General features: G+C 44.0%; 1 protein-coding gene across 1 annotated transcript; it reads left to right on the forward strand.

Annotated features, from left to right (window-relative positions):
• The first annotated feature begins 10,412 nt into the window (after window positions 1-10,412).
• Window positions 10,413-19,715, forward strand: LOC146673059 (E3 ubiquitin-protein ligase TRIM21-like). The gene is made up of 2 exons (XM_085401508.1): window positions 10,413-10,848; window positions 17,151-19,715. The coding sequence occupies exon 2, from the start codon at window positions 17,160-17,162 to the stop codon at window positions 18,828-18,830; it is 1,671 nt and encodes a 556-aa protein (XP_085257634.1). The 5' UTR covers window positions 10,413-10,848; window positions 17,151-17,159; the 3' UTR covers window positions 18,831-19,715.
• Window positions 19,716-21,320: the final 1,605 nt, after the last annotated feature.

The raw sequence follows: 21,320 nt of genomic DNA on the forward strand, positions 1-21,320 counted from the left end.
CACTTGTCTTACATCATTTTCTGGGCACTCTTCACACACCTTGTCATCCATCATTTCATTAGGTCATCTTGGAGTTGGATGGCCAAAAGGAATTTAGAAGTTCAAGTAATAACAGGTGTAAGGCCAGCTACTTAGTAGGAAAAAGAGAGTTCCAGGTGCATCGTCAGCAGGGCCAACTTCGATTAACCTGATGTTTTGACTTATTACAATAGGCCATGACATGGTCAAAAGTTACATGTTAATCCTAATTATTAAATCTCACAAACTGTGAGCTCACGCAACAAGTGGCGCCGACTTGTGATATAAGTGGATAATACTAGACCTAAGCATATGGTGACAGATAGTTTGAATATAATGTGGCTGTTTACAGAGATTCGTGGCGTTGCACCTCGGATCCTTCAGAGGTTTTTCAGGTTTCCCTGTTGGATTGTTATGTGGGAAACAGGTTTCTGTATGTGTAGTGGCCAGTGTTGGGACTAACGCATTATTAAGTAACACTTACAGTAACTACGTTATTATTGTGGTAACGAGCACGGTAACTAGTTATTATGACAAAATCAGGAACGCGTTAGTTGTTACAGCAGGTGGATCAGAGAAAGGGGACGCCGGTCCGAGTGTGAACTGAACTTCAGGTAAGAAGTTATGACCTGCAGTCTCTCTGGGTCAGATATAAACCAAGTTTAGGTGGAGTTTATTTTCGTTATGCTGACTTTTTCCGTACTGCGTACTAGCTAGCATGACGGAGTTTCTATACAGCTGGGTGGGTGCTATGAAGTTAACGATGTTGAACTTTATTTTGTTCATAAGGTTAATTATTAGAGTTGCCAACCGTCCCGTAAAAAACAGAATCGTCTCGTATTAAGAGAAAACATCACGCGCAAAGCTGGGGTTATTCTGTCTTTGCTGCACAGCTGCCTCTTCTTCTCTCATCCTCTCACCCTCCCTCTCCCGTTTCTACTTCAATCATGAAAACGGATCAATGATCAGCTGATCGGCTCTCTTGTTTGTTTATCGCCCACTTTGTGCCAGAAAGAGGAAACCAGCGGATGTCGCGCTAAACAACAGCAGCACGTTTAAGCTTGATCAGCTGTTGTTAGAATTTATTAAATATTAATTTCTAGTATCAGCTGATGTTTGCTGGAGCCACAGCTGTAAAGCTGCTGGTCATGATATCGGTTTGGATATGTGGTGAGCAGAGATGGGCAGTTACTGTAATCCGAATACTTTTTTCAAGTAACGAGTAAAGTAAGGGATTACTATTGCAAAAACGGTAATTAGATTACCTTTACTTTCCCGTAGGAACGCTGCGTTACTGCGTTACTAAAACCGTGATTTTTTTGCGAGAATTTCTCATGACAGTGACGTAAGCGAGTGCGCCGTTCGTGACAACAGCTGTGTGCAGATCAACAATGGATCACATATCGAGTGCGGGAGAGAGTATGAGCGTGCAGCGTTTAAAGCGTGGAAGTACTGACCTTACTTTGAGTTTGATTCCATAAAAAGTGACAAAAACATTAGCGTCCGTTGTGCGTGGGAAGAAAACTTCTTTTTACAGCGAAAAAAAACCCTGAACTTCCAAGCAAGCTCCGAGTGCGCTATGACGTAATGGGAAATTCACAGAGAAACTGCCGTATCCTTCCACTGACCGCTGCGGCACACCTGCACCAGGGTAAACCTCCGCCTACCCCACTCCTGCTTTACAGGTGAAAATAGAGCAACAGGACCGCTAGTCTTTGATTTTATTTATTTTCTGCTGTGTTTTACTTGCATCTATTTGAAAGAGTGAGTGTAAACACACAAAAAAATATATTTTATGTGCTGGAATGTGCAGAAAATAGGTTTAAATATTAAACAAATTTCTTCCAGTCAGAGAATGTTGCATATAATTAAATTTTTGCTTGATGCATAAAGTTAAAAGATTAAAATTAATAAAACTATAAAAATTTTAAAAAGAGACTTTTCCATTTGATTACATTTTGTATGATGGATTATGCAGAAAAAGTAGAATTGGGCTGAAAGATCTATCGCTTTATCACCTCTTCAGGTTGTAAATTGTGTTTTTAAAAAGTAACTAAGTAACTAAGTAATTAATTACTTTTGAAAATAAGTAATCAGTAAAGTAACGGGATTACTTTTTGGGGGAAGTAATCAGTAATTAGTTACTGATTACTTTTTTCAAGTAACTTGACCAACACTGGTGGTGAGAGGGAAACATGAAGATGAAACCAGGAGATGTCCTTACTGAATCATCAGAGCTGAACAGGTGATGGAGAAACAGGTTTACCTTTTAGGTGACATGGATGAGTTGAAGTTATGAACTGTTTCTGAGAGACAAATAACACCAGGATCCTTTTTTACATAGCTGACAGCTGGTAACTGTGCAGGGGCGGGTCTAGCAAAGTGTTGCCAGGTGGCCCGGTGGGGCATTAACAAGGAGAGGGGGGCACAAAGAAATACTTTTCTTTCTTATTCTCATTTAAAATGTCTCACCTTTAAAAAATAATTATCTGAATCTTACAACAAATGATTGATAGATTGATGCATATATACCATCAGAACAGTGCACATCACTGTCACAGCAGCGTTTGTTTTCATTCAAAGGCTTTATGATTTTTCCTATAATGGCGGGCCAGTTTGTAGTCAAAATGCCTGGGACGATTCTTTGTCCCAGTCCAGCTCTGTATGCAGCTCATCTGCAGTCTGGTGTTACCTACATCTTCCTATTCGGAAGGCAGAATTTCCAAGTTCTGAGTACAATTGAAAGCACCACGACTGCAGTTTTTGTGTTGGATGTAAAAAGCGCACATGACGCTGTGACGTAGGCTAGAATCATGGCAGCAGTAAATGACGGTCCAGGCGTGGGATTTCTCTCGTGGAAATATGCACATTATCTTTTCCTTTCTATTGGTAGGTGGCACAGTGCACTTGTGGCAAGTAAGTAAGCTAGAAGACTGGCAAAGTTATGGAAGCAACACATTAACAAGAGAATTCTGAGTAAAACCAAAGTTACTTTCCCTAGTAACTAGTTACTTTGAAAGTAATGAGTAACTTGAAGTAACTGAGTTACTTTTTATAGAAGTAACTAGTAATGTAACTAAGTTACTAATTTAAAGTAACTTACCCAACACTGGTAGTGGCTAACTGTTGACGTGTCAGAAAGTGGTCATTAAATGTCCTGATGAAGGCTCTTTAGTTTAAAACTAAACTAAACTGACCAGAGCTGAACAGTTACATTTATTCTGCTTTCAGCCTGTTAAAAATAAAATTCAGCTTTCATCAATTTCCAGTTTTCCTGGTAACACTCTTAAACCCACAAAATCCCAGTGTCAGCTGTAACTGTGTCAGAACAGCCTGTGGCAGTTTGCCTACATTCACCAGTTTCAGCCTGAACTAGCTGAAGCTTTAATCCGTCCAAATCTAAATCCAAAGATAACAGCTGACAGGTCAAAACACATGTCACTGCACTCAAACACACCTTCAGTTTGAACGTCTCTGCTGGCAGAATCTTTTTTTGTTCCAGGAAGAGAAAATACATCAGGGAAGGAGGAGAGTGAAGGAACCTATCAAAGCTTTTAGGGAACCTGTGTCAGTGTAAGATATTAATAATTAAACATTAATGTGGCCCACCCAAAATTAACAGAAACACTGAAAGTAATGGAGGGTATTTACATGTACATAAAAATGTGAATTAGCCATCTGTAGGTGTAATTATTGTAGGGTCAGTGTTCTCATTAACTGTAGTTTACAGGGTCATATGACACAGTCTGCAGTGTAGCAGCAGTGCACGAGTCTGAGGGCAGGTACTGTAAACTGTTGGTTTTAGTTTCCAGGCAGTTTTTTCACCAGTTTAATAAATGTGATTGTTTTTTTTATCCCAACCACACAAATCTCATTTACAGATAAAATAGTCATAGTCTTTACTTCCTTGTTGATCTGCAGTGCATCCTGAATACACCATGACAAATCTTAGAAACTGGCTTCTCCCAAAAAAAAACAAGCTGTAGCGGTCAGCAGCAACCATATCGAACAGTAATATTTATCACAGATTAGTAGTCTTGTTTTGCTTACTGACATCTGCAGAGGCTCCAATTCACTGTTGGTGATTACTGCATCTGTTCACCAGGAGAAACCATTGATGTTTGGAGGGTGGAGTGGTGACATGTATGCTTTAAATCCACCAATCACAGAGCTCCATCATTGATCTTACAGTCACAACATTCACCAGCAGAGCTCTGATCATACTTCTCTCCACAATCACTAGATGTCTCCACACTCTGTGCTGACTCCAATGAATGATTTATGTTGTAAGTTAAAGACTCAATACAATAATACAGAGAAAACCCAATAATCATATGACCCCCCCCCCCCCCCCCCCCCCCCCCCCCCCCCCCCCATGACAAAGAGCTTTGGTGACAGTGGGAGGGAAAAACTCCCTTTTAACAGTGAAAACCAAAAAGAAAGTATAAAAAGACACAAAATAAATTAATTTAAAAAAAAAATCATGTTCTATAAAAGTTATTTCACCTGGAAAAAAACCTTTACAAAATCTACACCCCCCCCTTCTCTGGCCATGCTTAATCAACTCTATGTATGTATGGAGTTTATGCATACACTTGAACTTGCTTTGAGGAGATATGGCTGGCTGCACACCAAAACACATTTTTATTGGAATTCCACGTGAAAGACCAACACAAAGTGGTGCACATGTGAGAAGTGGAACGAAAATCATACATGATTCAAAACATTTTTTACAAATAAATAACTGAAAAGTGGGGTGTGTGTAATTGTTCAGCCCCCTGAGTCAATACTTTGTAGAACCACCTTTTGCTGCAATTACAGCTGCCAGTCTTTTTGGGTATGTCTCTACCAGCTTTGCACATCTACAGACTGAAATCCTTGCCCATTCTTCTCAATGTCGGGTAAGTTACTTTGAAAAAGTAATTAATTACTAATTACTAATTACTTAGTCAATATTGTATTTAAAATAATTATCTAATTACTGTGTCAGAAAAGTAACTTAATTACTAAATAAGTAATTTAACTAAATACTTCTTAAAATCCCTATAAACCTTGAGTGTGCAAACTATAGAAATTAAACTCTTTAAATAATTTTTTTTTTTTAAAGCCGGAGACTCTACAGTACACAGCGGTAGCATCTCTTCCACAATGTAGCCTGCAATCATTTTTTCAACTCACCTTCAGACACTTTCTGTGCTGCTGAAGTAAAATCAAGCTTCGTCTGCTTAGCAGGAGTTGCTGCGGTGTTATCCATGGATGATGAACAAGGATCACTCAGAAGTGTTCGTCTATGTTCTCGTGTCAGGCGCTTCAGTAGATTACTCCTGCTATTAACAACGGCCGATAGTTTTTACATATTACTGTAATGTTCTTGTCTGCTTTTTTCAGAAAAGTGAAGAGACGGGAATATTTCCATTTCATAAAACGGCCACTCGCTTCAGCCGAGTCCAACATCTTCCGCTTTAGAATACGACTATGCAGCAAACTGGTGTGAGATGATGTCCACCTGCACTACAGCGATGTTAAAGCGGCAGAGTTTAATTTACTTGTATGTGGTAGTCAGAGGGCCCGGTGGCGCCAGTGTCCGGCAGCCTCGCCTCTGTCAGTGCGCCCCAGGGCAGCTGTGGCTACAATGTAGCTTGCCATTGCCAGTGTGTGAATGTGTGTGTGAATGGGGTTGATAACTGAATGTAGTGTAAAGCACTTTGGGGTCCTTAGGAACTGAGTAAAGCGCTATACAAATGCAGGCAATTTATGTTTAGAAGACAAATTATTGAAATTAAATAATTATATTCAGCGAGTTTAATTATTTTACAATGTAATGCAAGTACATTGTAAGTAACTGTAATTAAAGTACCTAAAAATGAACAGTAATTAGTTACTCTACTTTTTCAGTGGAAAAGTAATTTAATTACAGTAACGCGTTACTTAGTAACGCATTACACCCAACACTGATTCTTCTTTGCAAAACAGCTCCAGCTCAGTCAGATTAGATGGACAGCGTTTGTAAGCAGCAGTTTTCAGATCTTGCCAATGTCAGGGAGTTTTTAATGTTTTATTTGATTATGCTTCAAATGTTATGTTATACTTATGTTCACATATTTCACCAGACAGATTTCTTTTGCAACAGGAAGCTGACCCTGTGACTGTAGACATTTACCGCAAGAGACCAGTACAGAAATACACATCCGCAGAAGTTGACTTGCATTATATTATTCTTAGAAATTGACTTGTAGCACACACACTTTGTGACACACACACACACAGCTTACACACAGACAGCATCAGGACCTGCGTAACAGGAAATGTGATTATATTTGCATATTGACGATGTAACCTATAAAAATAAACAAATGCTGCAGTTCGAGGTGTCTCTCTGTCTGAGATTCACCCATGCAGCACGTTAACTATCTCGAGTGTCTCAGTGTTGTTTATTCACCTGACTGTTTGTTAACTATAAATCTCTGACAGCCAAAGATTCGTGATTGGATTTAGATCTGGACTTTGACTGGGCCATTCTAACACATGGATATGTTTTGTTTTAAACCATTCCATTGTTGCCCTGGCTTTATGTGGGGATGGGGATGGTGTGTTCAGAGTGATGTGCAGTGTTAGTTTTCTGCCACACATAGTGTTTTACATTTTGGCCAAAAAGTTCCATTTTGGTCTCATCTGACCAGAGCACCTTCTTCCACATGTTTGCTGTGTCCCCCACATGGCTTGTGGCAAACTGCAAACGGGACTTCTTATGGTTTTCTGTTAACAATGGTGTCATGACCCTGTGCCTTCTCAGCTTACTCTGCATGGCTACAAGTGTTTCTGTTGTGTTGCGTCTCTCTCTCCTCCCGCGCACCATGCTCTACCGGGGTGGAGTCATGACGACAAATGCTAGTAAGGCTCAGCGGAGAAGTGGCATCACTAACTCAGGCTGTCGCCCAATGGATTCCACTGTCCGACAACCCGCTTCCTGCGGCCCCTCCCCAGGTAACACATGCTCCTGCCGTCAATACAGTAGCCACAGCCACGCCTCAGTAGCTTCCGCGGTGTCGCTGGATAAGCTTTTACCTTCACCTGAGGCTTTTTCTGGGGAGATGGGAAAGTGTGCGGGATTTTTGTTGCAGTGTTCCATGCAGTTTCAATTATTACCGCATGTGTTTGCTACTAACGGGGTTAAGATTGTTTATGTCACCCAGCTACTACGAGATCGTGTCTGCCCTGTCCGGTCACCGTTTGTCAGACATAATGCACATCACCTTGCCTGTCACACTCACCCTCTCCGGTAACCACGTTGAGAACATTTGTCTCTGTGTGTTTAAGGCACCAGTGACCCCGCTCGTACTAGGTTATCCATGGCTTTCACAACACAACCCACTGACTGGAAGAAAGAGCAAATAATGGGGTGGAGTACGGACTGCCACATGAACTGCCTTCGGGCTGCCACTCCATCTGTCCCTTCACGCCTCCCTGCGAAGCCTTCAAAAGCGCCAGAATTATCTTCCCCGGTGGGGGCAGGTTTCTTCTTTTTGACAAAAAGACAAAACACTCCGGCCGTGTATAGATTACCGCGGCCTCAACAAGATCACTGTAAAGAACAAGTACCCTCTTCCCCTCCTGAATTCCGCTTTCGAACTACTCCAAGTGGGCACAGTGTTCAGCAAACTAGACCTGCGAAACACATACCACCTGGTGAGAATTCGAGAAGGAGATGAGTGGAAGACCGCCTTCAACACACATATTGGACACTTCGAGTATCTCGTCATGCCCTTTGGATTAATCAACGCGCCCGCGGTCTTCCAGGCTTTAGTAACAATGTTTTGAGGGATTTTATAAATCAATGTGCTTTTGTGTACCATTCTAAGTCCCAGGCTGAGCACGAGAGACACATGAGGCAGGTCCTGCAGCGCTCCTGGAGAACAGGCTATTCGTGAAAGGGGAAAAGTGTGAATTTCACGTTGACACGGTCGCCTTCCTAGGCTAAGTCATCTCTCGTGGAGATCTCAAACCTGACCCAGAGAAGGTCCGGGCCGTCGTGGACTGGCCCCAACCAGCAACTCCAACGGTTCCTAGGATTCGCCTTACAAAACTCACCTCCCCCAAAGTTCCTTTTCAGTGGGACCTCTGCTCAGGTGGCCTTTTCCCTGCTAAAGGAGAAGTTTGCTACCGCCCCCATCCTCCGTCAGCCCAATCTCAGGCAACCGTTCGTGGTGGAGGTGGACGCTTCAGACACCGGAGTGGGAGCTGTTCTGTCACAGCGATTCGAAGGTACACTCCATCCCTGTGTGTTCTTTTGTCATCGTCTCTCCCCCGCAGAACAAAACTACGGCATTGGCAATCATGAGTTGTTACCGTGTGTTCACACCGAACACGATGGGCGCGTGAAAAAAGCCCCAAACGCCCCTAACTTGACGCCTGCACATTCGCAACCTCTACGCGTGTCCAAGAAAAATCCATCGCGCCCCAAAATATCATATTTTAACGCGTGTGAACTGGAAATGTGGGAGGGATGTGGGAGGAAGTTTTGCCAGACTGGTATCTTTGCAAGATGGCAGCTGTCGAGCTAGCGCTTGAGGAGAGAGTCTCCCTTCTCTATTTACTGTGGAGAGCAGAGCAGCAGCGTAAAAGACGTCCTCGCCGTACCTGGGTCCATCAGGTCCTCCAGAGGTGTGAGCAGTTTGGTGAGTTTCACCATTTGCTCCAGGAGCTGCGCCTGGATGACGGCCGATTCCAGCGCTATCACCGTCATTCACTCGGCCAGTTTGAGGACCTGCTGTCCCGCGTCGGTCCCAGAATCGCCCGCCTAGACACAAACTACAGGCGCTCAATCCCACCTGCAGAGCGCCTGTCCATCTGCCTGAGGTTAGTAAAAGTATTTAATACGGTAGTCCTTTATTGATACCTGTGCTAATATATGCTAAACCATCCTCATGCTGGATTTGAACAGGACAGGAAGATAAGCTCCGCCCAGCAGCTGAGTCCTCTCTGCTCACACTGGTGTTGGACTGCAACATCAGGGAGTCTGCTTCCACATCTGGTTTCCACAGCTGGAGGAAGCTGTCCCACGAGCACGCCTACGCCCCTCTGTCATTACTGAAGTAGTGATGGTGTTTAGTCAGTGTGAGACTGTTTCACTGGTCCAAGCAGAGATTTACATAAATGAGCTTTTATGAGTTCTTATATTATCTGATCAGGCCGTTTGCTCCTGTTAAAGATAAATGTGCATCGAACGTTGTGGGTATTCATGAGTCTAACAGTTTAAACCTGTGTGTGACGTTGTGTCCTTGAACGGCCCTGACAGACGGCTGTAGTCCATAATATTAATGTTTCCTGCTGACTAAAATATGCAGCTGAGCTCTGTGAGGGCAGAGCTGCTGCTAACAGGTGAGTCTGTTACCTGGACTGGACTGAGTGAGCTGCTGTGTCACAGCTTTATCAGTGACACACTCAGCATGTGTGTGTGTGATATGTCACAGTGCTTGAAACACACATGAAAATATATTAAAGGTTGAATCTTTTTTCTTTTGGTTTGTGGAACAAAAATCAGCAACGAAGAAACGCGAGCGTAAAACTTGGTGTAGAAGTGCAACAAATGTAAGCCAGCTCATTTGATGCTGTGAAGCTTGAAAAGGATTTGCGCACCTACATCATTATTTACGGTTTAAATTGTGCTGCCTTCAGGTGCACCTGGTAAATTCAGGAATCTCTACTCCAAACCACAGCAGGTTGTTTTAGAGGCTTTTCTGGGTTAATGTTGGTTTGTTGGCAGAAACATGTCTGTGATCGCTGTGTTGTTCTTTTTGATGCAGGATTTCATGTAACTCGGTGCTAAAATCATAACAATGAAGTTTAACAGTTCTAGTGCTCATGCGTCAGCTAGCATGCATCAGCTAGCATGCATCAGCTAGCATGCAGCCTGTTTCAGTTGCTCCTGCTTTTACTCTTTACTCTAATTTTTTCTTACTTCTTTCTTTGTCCTTTACTGAGTGTGTTCATCTGTTTAAAAGCTTTCTTTTCAGACATGTGGATCGAGAGAGTTTTTGTTCTGCTGTTGCTTTCACTGAGGAATGGGACCGCAGCACAGCAGCTACACACCAGAGATCAGCTGAGCCGCCTGATGCTGGTGTTGCAGATTAACTGGTGTCTCAGATTAACTGGATTAACTGGCCTGTAAATGGAGAAAACTGAACACAGGAATATTTGGATTTGCTTCTTTTTCTCTGCTCATGTTCAACTTGTCTGATTCAAGCTGGGAATATTTATTAGAAACAAAGTGAATAATATTAATTTATTATCACGTTGATGCAGCACATGGTTCAGTTAGCTTTGTATAAACACGTGTTAGAAATGTTCTTCAATCAGCTCTTTTTACTCTCATTTCACAGCCAGTACTTTTTACTTTTACTTGAGTAAAGAAGTTGAATTAGTACTTGGAGTATTTTTAACAGTAGTACTTCTACTTCAGTACACACTGTGTGTACTTTTACCACCTGTGTCTGAGACCTCCTTCAGGGTCCAGCTGAAGCTCTCAGTCTGCTGTGGAAAAAGGAAATCCAGGTGAGTTTCTCCTGATCACCTGAGGCCGTCATTACTGTGTGAACCCACACACCACTCCTCACTCCTCCCACCCGCTGCACACAGTCACTGAGTACAGACCGGCTGATTCCTGTAAAGGGAGAGGCAGGAAGAGGCGGAGCAACAGCTGAAAAACAAGAAGCTCAACGTCATTTTGCAGAAGTGAAAGTGTGAGAGAGCAGCAGCAGAGCTGCAGTCGAGTCCTGTTTGTCTCTAAAAGAAGATTCACTGGAGTCCATCAGGTTCCTCTCAGCAACAGTGGTGAGTGCAGCTGATCACACTTCCTGCTTCTACACAAATCTTCACTCTGTTCACTTCATCAGGACTCATCACAGTCACACTGGATCCATAGAAATCTGCTCATGTAACCACAGATCCACTGTAGGAGCATCAAGCTGCTGCTTCAGTCTCACTGTGGCTCTGCTCAGGACTGTGGACTCAGGCTGTGCTCTGGACTTCAGACTGACTCCACACTTCCTGGTTATTCATCACTTCCTGTTCCTATTAGATTGATTCTGGATCTGATTGATCATAAGGATTACAGATGTGAAAACACCTATTTATTCTTTATTGATATAAAGCCTTTGACACTGTAAACCAGCAGATTTTGGTCAGTACTTCAAAAAGTCATTCACACATTTTACAAAGATTATCTGACTTAGTGTATCCTGTAAGAGTCACAGATGATCCTCAATCATTCAGAAAACAGTCGATGCTGCACTTTATAACTTTGTGTGGAAACATGAATCTCATTATTTAAACAGATGTGTTTGAATCATCCTGATAATCAGGCTTTAACCCTTTAGAGCCGATCGGAGCGGGCACGCTCTGTTTTGCGTAACTATTTTTAAATCCCAGTAGCACTGCAACCACGTAAGCTAGCGCAAAAATTTTTTTTGCATATGAAACCGGAGGAGTTGTCCTTACATCTTATGCCATCAGCTTGTCCTCGGTCACGGTTTCCTTCCACATAAAGCTTTGCAAAAACTGCATAAAAAGCGCTTGCAGGAACAAAAACATAATATTCCAGAAACACGCTTTGCCGATCCGATCAGCTGTTCATAACACTTCCTACGTTGGAATAGACGTCAGCGCGAACTTTTGCATTTCCGCCATTACCTGCCCGAAACCGGAAGTGAAGTCATTTTCGCGGAAATGTAGTTTTTTTTTTACCATCAGGGCCTCAGGGCCTATACTGGTCTTTTTAAAAGTTATCTTTGACTTTATGACTTTCTGTGTCGTTTCTGGGATGATTAGGACTCATATTGCACTGCTGGAAATAGTTTATTTTGATGCATATGCTGCTTTTTTGCAAATTTGCAGTATAATATTTATTTTCGTTTTTCCTGCAGTGTAGAAAAATTGGTGTATTTCAAAAATAAAACTATGAAGACACTCAAAATAAATTTCCTGTGGTGGGAAACTATTTTGTGCAACTTTTTTGTATTTACAGTTTTGAGGGATAAGCCTCTTAAATTTCTCTAACTACAAATATATGTTAAAAAAGCAAAAACGATTTTCAATTTTTTTGTAGTTTATTGCACTTTTTTGCAATTTATGTAATTACTATGCACTTAATGAATACATATTATTAAAATCTGGGCTATAATGGTTGTATTGATGTATAGCAACTTGAAACGCTCCCAAAAATGGCTCCACAGCATGTAAAAATATCATATAAGCTCTGGCGGACTTGGTTCTATGGTAGGTCTTAAAGGGTTAAACATGTCAGAGTTCCACACATCAGCTGTGATATTCAAGCTGACCTGGATCAAACATGTTGTAGCGGCAACCTTCGGTCCTTCTTTGCCGCTTCTGCAGAACGTAAAGTTTCTGACTCGTGCTCTTGTTCAGTCGCTTGGATGCCTTCCGGTAGCAAAAAACGAGGCGAAGGAAAAAAGGGGCAAAACATTTATTTTCCATACAAATCGAAAGGTACAAAACAAATGCCTCTGGTGGGAGCTCCGTTTATATTCCCTTTATGTTACAACAAAAAAAAAAAAAACATTAAAACGGCGACGGTCAAAAAACTGTTGCTCCACGTCCTGCTTGCTTACCTAACCTTTTTACCCACACCCCTCCGCATGCGGGCCAAATACACACCCCTTTACGACATCTACCAACACTTTACAACAACAACAGACTAATAAAGCAGGATTAATTTATGGAGCACAGCATATTACATTATAACATAAAATGATCAAGATTATAATAGAAACTTAAAGATCATGACAAATACTTAAATATGGCATGATGTAACTGAGTAAAATATTGGCCTGGACTTGGCTCCAACACATGTCATCAGACACAAACATAGATGATGCTGTTTAATCCCAAAGCTTATTTAAACAAACTGGAGGACAGAATTCCTCCTTAAATGGGATTTTGATCAAATCCACTGATCTCATTTTCACACACAGGCTTTATCATGGTGGCTTCTTCTCTACTAACATCAATCTTTCATTTAGACAAACAAATATGTGAAACACAAAAATAAATCAATGTTTTCTGAGGATCCAGAATAACATGAATGATGTATCCCAGCGAGTGACTGGAAAAGTTCATCTTCTTCCACATCCTGAGTTTGTGAGGATGTTCCAGTATCTGTGAGAGAAAACAGGACAGTTTTTACTGACGCACAAATGGACCAAATATACAGACACCTGAATAAACATGTTCTCATCAATGCCATTAAAATACTGGATCAACAGTTAATAACACATTTCTGAGGTTTGTGATTCATCGTCCTCCTCACTGTCAGCTCTACTGGAACAGTCACTGGTTAATATTAATGGGTCATTGATCTGGACGTACAATAAGAAGTATTCAGTCACCAACAAGGTCGAAGTTTACTTCACAGTAATTGATGGAAAATATCCAACAAACTGATTTATTCAAGTATACAAATGATCTGGATGAATCTTGGACCTTCTGTAAAACAGAGAAACAATTTCACATCTTTGTAACGACTGTATTTATCTTCATCCCCAAACGTTGATCCTGTCCATCTGGACGCTGCACTGTATAGCAGACACTACGATGTTAGGTTTGTGTTTGGATGAACCAGTTTGTGTCTGAGTGTGTTGCTGGGTCTCCACCAGTTACTCTGAGAACTGAAGAAGCTTCTCTGATGAAACGTCTTCAAGAAACTCAAAGAAGTCCAGACGCTTTTCTCTCCAAGCTCCTCAGACTACTGAGATTTGAGATTTAAGTATTTATTGTCATTGTCAGAGAACAATGAAATTGTGTTTGGGGCTCCGTACAACCCGTAAATAAAATAATGGAAGAGTACCCCTTAAAACCCAAGTGTAAATATTTAACCCAGTGTGACTCCAGTGCAATAAGACAATCCTTAACAACAACATAAGAACATGACAAGTAATGTTCATAAGAAATTCGGGAGGGGGAAGAGAATAAAGATATGATGCACCAATGCAGACCAGTTCAGTGCTATTTAGAAGTTGGATATGGTTATTGTCCGTGAGAGGGGGGCAGAGAGTTCAGGAGCCTCACAGCCTGTGGATACAGGCTGTTGGCCAGTCTGGATGTTCTGGCCTGTATAGACCTGTACCTTCTCCCTGAGGGCAGCAGGTGGAAAAGGTGGCGTGCAGGGTGATGTTGGTCCCGCAGGATACTGTGCACCCTCCTCAGACAGCGAGTGGGGAAGATATTACTGATCTCTGGCAGACTTGTTCCAATAATTCTGCCAGCTTCTTTCACCACCCGCTGGAGTGCTTGCTGATCGGCCTTGGTGCAGCTGGGGAACCACACTAGAAATCCATGCGTCAGAACGCTGCTGATGGCACAGTTGTAGAAGTTCAACATCAGAGATCTGGGAATGTGTGCGCTCCGCAGTCTCCTCAGGTAGTAGAGGCGCTGTTGGGCCTTCCGTGCAACTGAGGTGATATGGTTGCCCCAGGACAGGTCCTCGGTCACAGTTACCCCCAAGAATTTAAAACTGCTCACCCTCTCCACCGCCCCACTGCCAATAAAGAGAGGCAGATGGTTGTTATGACCCTTCCTCCGGAAATCTACAATGATCTCCTTGGTCTTTTTGGTGTTTAAGACCAAGTTATTGTCGTGGCACCATGACTCTAGTTGTTGCACCTCTGTCCTGTAGTTTGTCTCATCGTTGTTGGATATAAGTCCGAGCACTGTAGTGTCATCGGCAAACTTAACGATGAGATTGGACGCGCAGGAGGAAATACAGTCATGGGTGAAGAGAGTGTATAGCAGAGGGCTCAGGACACACCCCTGAGGGGCACCGGTGTTGACCACAAGGGTGGAAGAGGTGTTCTTACCCACTATGTCACTCTGTCTACGGTTAGTGAGGAAGTCCACAATTCAGTTGCACAGAGAGGAGTTAAGTCCCAGTTGGTGGAGTTTGGGACGGAGTTTGTATGGCCGGATGGTATTAAAAGCCGAGCTGTAGTCTACAAAGAGGAGCCGTGCATAGGTGTTCCTGTGTTCCAAGTGCTTCAGTAATGTGTGCAGCACTGTGGCGATCGCATCCTCGGTTGACCGGTTCTCCCTGTATGCAAACTGGTGCGAGTCCAGGGATGGTGGAAAAGCAGCTCTGATGTGTTTAATGACCAGTCTCTCCAGACATTTGGCGGGAATGGGGGTGAGTGCCACAGGTCTGAAATCGTTCAGACATGTGACATTTGACTGTTTTGGGATGGGAACGATGGTTGCTGCTTTGAAACAGGATGGTACCAGTGAACAGGACAACGAGGTGTTATATATAGAGGTGAAGACGTCCGCCAGGTCCGCAGCACAGTCTTTTAGCACCCGGCCCAGCACTCCATCCGGCCCGGCCGCCTTCCTGGTGTTAATGCTCCGGAACACACGCCTCAGCTCATGAGTGCTCAGGACCGGAGCAGGGTCGGTTGAGGGGAGAGGGGACAGGACAGGGTCGGTGTTCTCCCTATCAAAACGGGCATAAAAGAGATTTAGATCCTCAGCCAGAGTAGGACTGTCGGCTGAGGGTGATGGTGTTCTTCTTTTGTAGTCCGTGATAGCCCTGATGCCCTCCCAGACCTGCCTTGGGTTTGTGTTGTTCTCAAACCTGGCCTCGATACGCCTCCTGTGCTGCTGCTTGGCAGGCTTGATGCCTCTTCTCAGGTTGGCCCTGGCAGCACTGTATGCCTCCTGGTCCCCGGATTTGAAAGCGTTGTTCCTCGTTCGAATAAGTTGTTGAACTCCGTGTGTCATCCAGGGTGGATTATTAGGGAACACACGGAGTCGTTTCCAAGTTGTTACATTGTCCACACAGAAACAGATGTAGTCCAAGACAGCGGAGGTGTAACTGTCCAATGCGACACGATTGTCAGTGTCCTTCACCTTGAATACATCCCAGTCTGTGCAGTGGAAACAGTCCTGAAGCATCGGAATAGCATCCTGCGGCCATATTCTCACGGTTTTGGTTGTAATCCCAGTGCTCTTGATCTTTTGTGTGTATATTGGGTGTAGCAGAAGGGAGAGATGGTCTGACAGACCCAGGTGGGGATAAGCCTGGGCTCTGTATGCATTCGCCCTGTTGGTATACACCTGGTCCAACGTTCTATCTCCTCTGGTAGCACACTTCACATTTCGGTGGAAATTGTGAAGTACAGATTTCAGGTCCGCGTGGTTAAAATCCCCAGCCGCAATAAAGACACTGTCCGGGTGTGCTACCAGGCTGTTATTGATGCTGCTGCTCAATTGTGCTAACGCTAGCTTAGCATTAGCATCTGGTGGAATGTAAACAGCGCAGATATAAACGGCAGAAAATTCCCGAGGGAGATAGAATGGACGGCACTTTAACACCAACAGTTCTACCTCTGTACTGCACAGCCTTTCCGTTACCGTGACGTTCGTGCACCAAAAGTTGTTAATATAGATGCACAGCCCCCCGCCGGTCTTCTTACCCGAGTCCGCAGACCTGTCGGCTCGATAGGCGGTGCGGCCCGCTAGATCAATAGCCGCATCGGGAATGGCGCTGTCCAGCCAGGTTTCAGTGAAAATCATGCACGAACAGTTATTAAAAGTCCGTCGAGTGGCGATCTGCAGTCGTATTTCATCCAGTTTGTAACGGATTGAACGGGCATTGGAGAGGAATATGGTCGGGAGTGGTGGTTTAAACGGACTAGTCTTTAGACGTGCCCACAAGCCTCCCCGCCTGCCTCTCTTCTGCCTCCGCTCGCAACGTCTCCTCCTGCGGCTTGCTGTTGCGGGTAGCCCCGGGGGTTGCTTAACGATCTCCGGGGGGATGAGATACTCGGATGTTAGTTGAAGATCTCCACGGCTTAGTTGTAGTAGATCATCTCTGTTGTATTGAAGTAACCCCAGACTGTGTGAAATAATACCATCCATCCATCCATCTTCATCCGCTTTATCCGGAGCCGGGTCGCGGGGGCAGCAGCCTAAATAATACCCAATACCACCAAAAGTGCAAAAATGTAGGAGCTCCGGGTCGCTGCGTCTGTGCGCGCCGCCATCTTTTACTGACGCTTGTTTCTCTCTTTGTAAAATGAAATTTAAAGTGAATTTTGAATCAAATGTTTCTCTTCTTTCTCCCTCAGAGTGCAGACATGTCTGCTGCCAGCAATCTGCGATCTGAAGATCAGTTTCTGTGCTCCATCTGTCTGGATGTGTTCACTGATCCAGTCACTACATCATGTGGACACAACTTCTGCAAAACCTGCATCAGTCAGCACTGGGACATGAATGTCATCTGTCAGTGTCCCATGTGTAAAGAGACTTTCTACACTCGACCTCAGCTGAAGATCAACACTTTGTTCTCTGAGATGGTTGCTCAGTTCAGACGTGAAGCTCAGCAGAAAGCCAGCAGCAGCAGCTCAGAGCAACAAGCTGCCAAACCAGGAGAAGTTCCCTGTGACGTCTGCACTGGAACCAGACTGAAGGCCCTGAAGTCCTGCCTGGTGTGTCAGACCTCCTACTGTCACACTCACCTGGAGCCTCATCTGACACTGAAACGTCTGAAAAGACATCAGCTGGTTGATGCTGTGGAGAACCTGGAAGGCAGGATGTGCACGAAGCACGATAACCTTCTGCAGCTGTTCTGTAAGACCGACCAGACATGTGTCTGCACGCTCTGCCCTGTTTTAGACCACAAGAACCACGAGTTTGTTCCTCTGAGAGAAGAATATGAAGGAAAGAAGGCAGAGCTGGAGAAGACAGAGGCTGAGATTCAGCAGATGATCCAGAAGAGACGACTGAAGATTCAGGAGATCACAGAGTCGGTGAAGATGAGTAAAGATGCTGCAGACAGACAGAAAGCAGAAGGTGTTCAGGTCCTCACGGCTCTGATGGAGTCTGTTGAGAGACGCCTGAAGGAGCTCATGAAGGAGATCGAAGACAAACAGGAAGCTACAGAGAAACAGGCTGAAGGTCTCATCAAAGATCTGGAACAGGAAATCTCTGAGCTGATGGAGAGAAGCTCTGAGGTGGAGCAGCTCTCACGCTCTGAAGACCACCTCCACCTCCTCCAAAGCTTCTCCTCCCTGAAAGCTGCTCCACCCAGCAAGGACTGGACAGAGGTCAGAGTTCATCCACCATCATATGAGGGGACTGTGGGGAGAGCTGTGGCTCAGCTGGAGGAGACAGTCTGGAAACCCATGAAGAAGAAGCTGTTTGAGGCTGAGCTGCAGAGGGTGCAGCAGCATGAGGTGGATGTGACTCTGGATCCTGATACAGCTCATCCTTATCTCATCCTGTCTGATGATGGAAAACAAGTTTATCATAGTGATGTGAGGAAGAAACTTCCAGACAACCCAGAGAGATTTTCTCACTGTGTTATGGTTTTAGGAGAGCAGAGTTTCTCTTCAGGCAGATTTTACTTTGAGGTTCAGGTTAAAGGAAAGACTGAGTGGGATTTAGGAGTGGCCACAGAGTCGATCAACAGGAAGGGAGACATCACAGTGAGACCTCAGGATGGTTTCTGGACTGTAGTGCTGAGAAATGGAAATGAGTACAGTGCTTGTGCTGGTCCTTCAGTCCCCCTCTGTCTCCATCCTGGTCCTGAGAAGGTGGGGGTGTTTGTGGATTATGAGGAGGGTCTGGTCTCCTTTTATGATGTAGGTGCTGCAGCTCTGATCTACTCCTTTACTGGCTGCTCCTTCACTCACAAACTCCACCCATACTTCAGTCCCGGTATGAATGATGGAGGTAAAAACTCTGCACCTCTGATCATCTGTCCTGTCAATCAAACTGATCAACGACTGATTTTATTGGATGAATGATTGATTTTTCTTGAAGGGAACAAATGAACATATTGAGTGTAAATCCTCTACAGTCTCCATGTTTCTATAGAATCTGATCATCAGGACTCTGATTCACACTTTGATTCTCATGGAGTTTGATTTGAACAGAAGAAAAGTTGAATCAGGAAATGTTCCCACTGATGGAGACTCGAGCTGAAGAGCAAATATCAGAGAACAAATGTCCAAAAGCTTCATTTCCAATAAAGTTTGTTCAATGCTTTGAGTGAATCCAGACTCATGTGTGGCTGTTATACGGAGCATCAGAGTCCAGCTGAGTTATGTTGGATACAAACTGCTTATTTTGGCTCTGTGAGGAGTTTTGTTCACTGAAAACTGATGAGACGGATAATATTCAAAGAACTCTGTAGAGATTCATGCATCCATGTTCTCCACCTGCAGGTGTGGAGGAGAAAGGTGGAGCACAGACTGCTGCATCCTTCCAGTCACATCATTTTGATGATTATATTTGCATGTTGTGATGATTTGGGTTAAAGACAAACAGAGTTGAACGGCTGCAGTCACAGCATGAAGACGATGCTGAAGCTGAGCTGTCAGTGAACATGTTTCACTGTGATTTGATTTGAAGAATAGAAAGTGTGTGTGGCTGCTGACAGCTGCAGTCTCTGCTAGTCTGCATAACACACACACAACTTTCCCCCTGAGGCAACGATGCAGCAACAACACAAAGAACAGCTGCAGACACACACACACTGTTAAAGAACACTTTACTGTTTAAGGCAGAATTCCTCAGTAACAATGATTTGAGTCTACTGTGTCTACTGTGGTTTCCAACATACAATCTACTGAAACATGTTTTTCTTTCTGCCGTACAAACTATTTGATCACAACATCTTTGCTTTTTTCCTCCAATCGTTTATTCTGATTATTTTATTTAGTTTAACTAAGAAAAGCTTAAAATTTAACTCTTAACCTGTGTAGGAATGTTTAGCTTATTTTAGAGTTTAGAAATATGTTATCATAGAATGTAGAATTATTGTAGGGACACTGTTTGTAAAGTAATAAAGGCCTCACTCTCTTGTGAAGTTAGGAGTAGATTTTAGAAGGCTTCTCCCCCACTGAGTGGAAATTCCCCAGAGGATGTTTTAAGATGGGGGTGTTAACATTTGTAACTGTGGGGGGAGTTTTATGACCCCTAGGGAGTCATCTACACCCACAGTGTTTTAACTGTCACGCACACACATCCACACACACACTCACTCACGAGCACTCACATAGACACGTGGGCTCGTGCACATGTAGGCATTCACGTGCTCGTGCACATAGACACAGACAGAGTTTGCAGCACACCGTAGGGGGGTTTTATGATGGGGTCACTTCTATAAAGCTGGCTGTAACTAACAAAGGGGTGAAGATTTTTGCAGAGGGACACCGGCCTCATCTTCCCTTCTAGAAGTGCATGCTTAAATGAAGAAGAGTAAAGATAAATGAAGATGAATAAAGATTTTGTAAAAATGACTACTGAGTCCGGTGCCATCTCTGGATACTCGAGGAACAAAAAGAACCGGGGTAAAACTGATTTCTCAACAGTTTTGGTGCCGAAACCCGGGATTCGCTCGAGGCCCAGAGATGAATTGGCAGAGCTGAGATCGTGAAACGAGGCGAACAGAGAGCTAGCTCACATGATTAAAAGGTAAGCACGACCTGTTTATTTTCGAACCGTGCATATTGTCCATCCATCCATCCATCTTCATCCGCTTTATCCGAGGCCGGGCCCGTGCATATTGTTTAAAGCCTAAATTATCTGTTCGCTAAGTTGAACGTATCCCAGTGTAAATTCACTCAGTAGAAAAGGCGGCTAGTGACCGCCTCAGTGCGACTAAAGCAAGAGACTTTTTTTTAAGAACTCCAAGTTGATGTTTAGCGCCCCGTAAGGATATCTCGGTGCGTTAAAGCAGGAGACGTTTGTTACGGATTAATAGAATCGGTGTTTCATCCGTCCTAGTCATTAGGAAAAAAAGTGGCGGTGTGTGATCCGTCCCCGTGCGTTAAAGCAGGAAACATGTGTTATTATTAGTTAGAAAGCGGGGCTGAGAGGCCTCGTCGCCAGCTACGGGCTGCGCGTGTCACGGGTTTGGTTACCCCACCTAGTCTCGGACGCGGGGCTAGGACCTGAAGGCAGGAGATCCAGGGTGGTGACCTGGGGATTCGTGGCTCCTTAAATAACTAAGTCGGGGAGAGGTCCCTGTCACAGTCTGAAGTATGCATAAAAGCAGGATTGGTTGCTTTCGCCAGTTAGATTCCGAGCTGAGTTGAACCAGTGCCTGATGCAGAAGGAGGACGGTGTAGTGTGTGTGAAAGCGCCGTTAGAGTCGGCGTCTCGTCTGAAGTACGGGAGTCAATTAAAGTAATAAAAGAATTCGTGTCTAAAAGTGTGTGTTTGTGGTGTGCAGAAATCGCGGCAGGAGGCCGTGTCGCGAATTGTTGCAAGCTGTGAAGTCAATTGGGGGG

This window comes from Rhamphochromis longiceps, linkage group LG3 (assembly GCF_057381845.1).
Source record: "Rhamphochromis longiceps isolate RC_006_pf linkage group LG3, R_longiceps_female_GT1.1, whole genome shotgun sequence".
NCBI lineage: Eukaryota > Metazoa > Chordata > Actinopteri > Cichliformes > Cichlidae > Rhamphochromis > Rhamphochromis longiceps.

What these genes read in the sequence shown, in the direction of transcription:
- LOC146673059 (XM_085401508.1), top strand. Translation starts at nt 17,160, where the DNA reads ATGTCTGCTGCCAGCAATCTGCGATCTGAAGATCAGTTTCTGTGCTCC.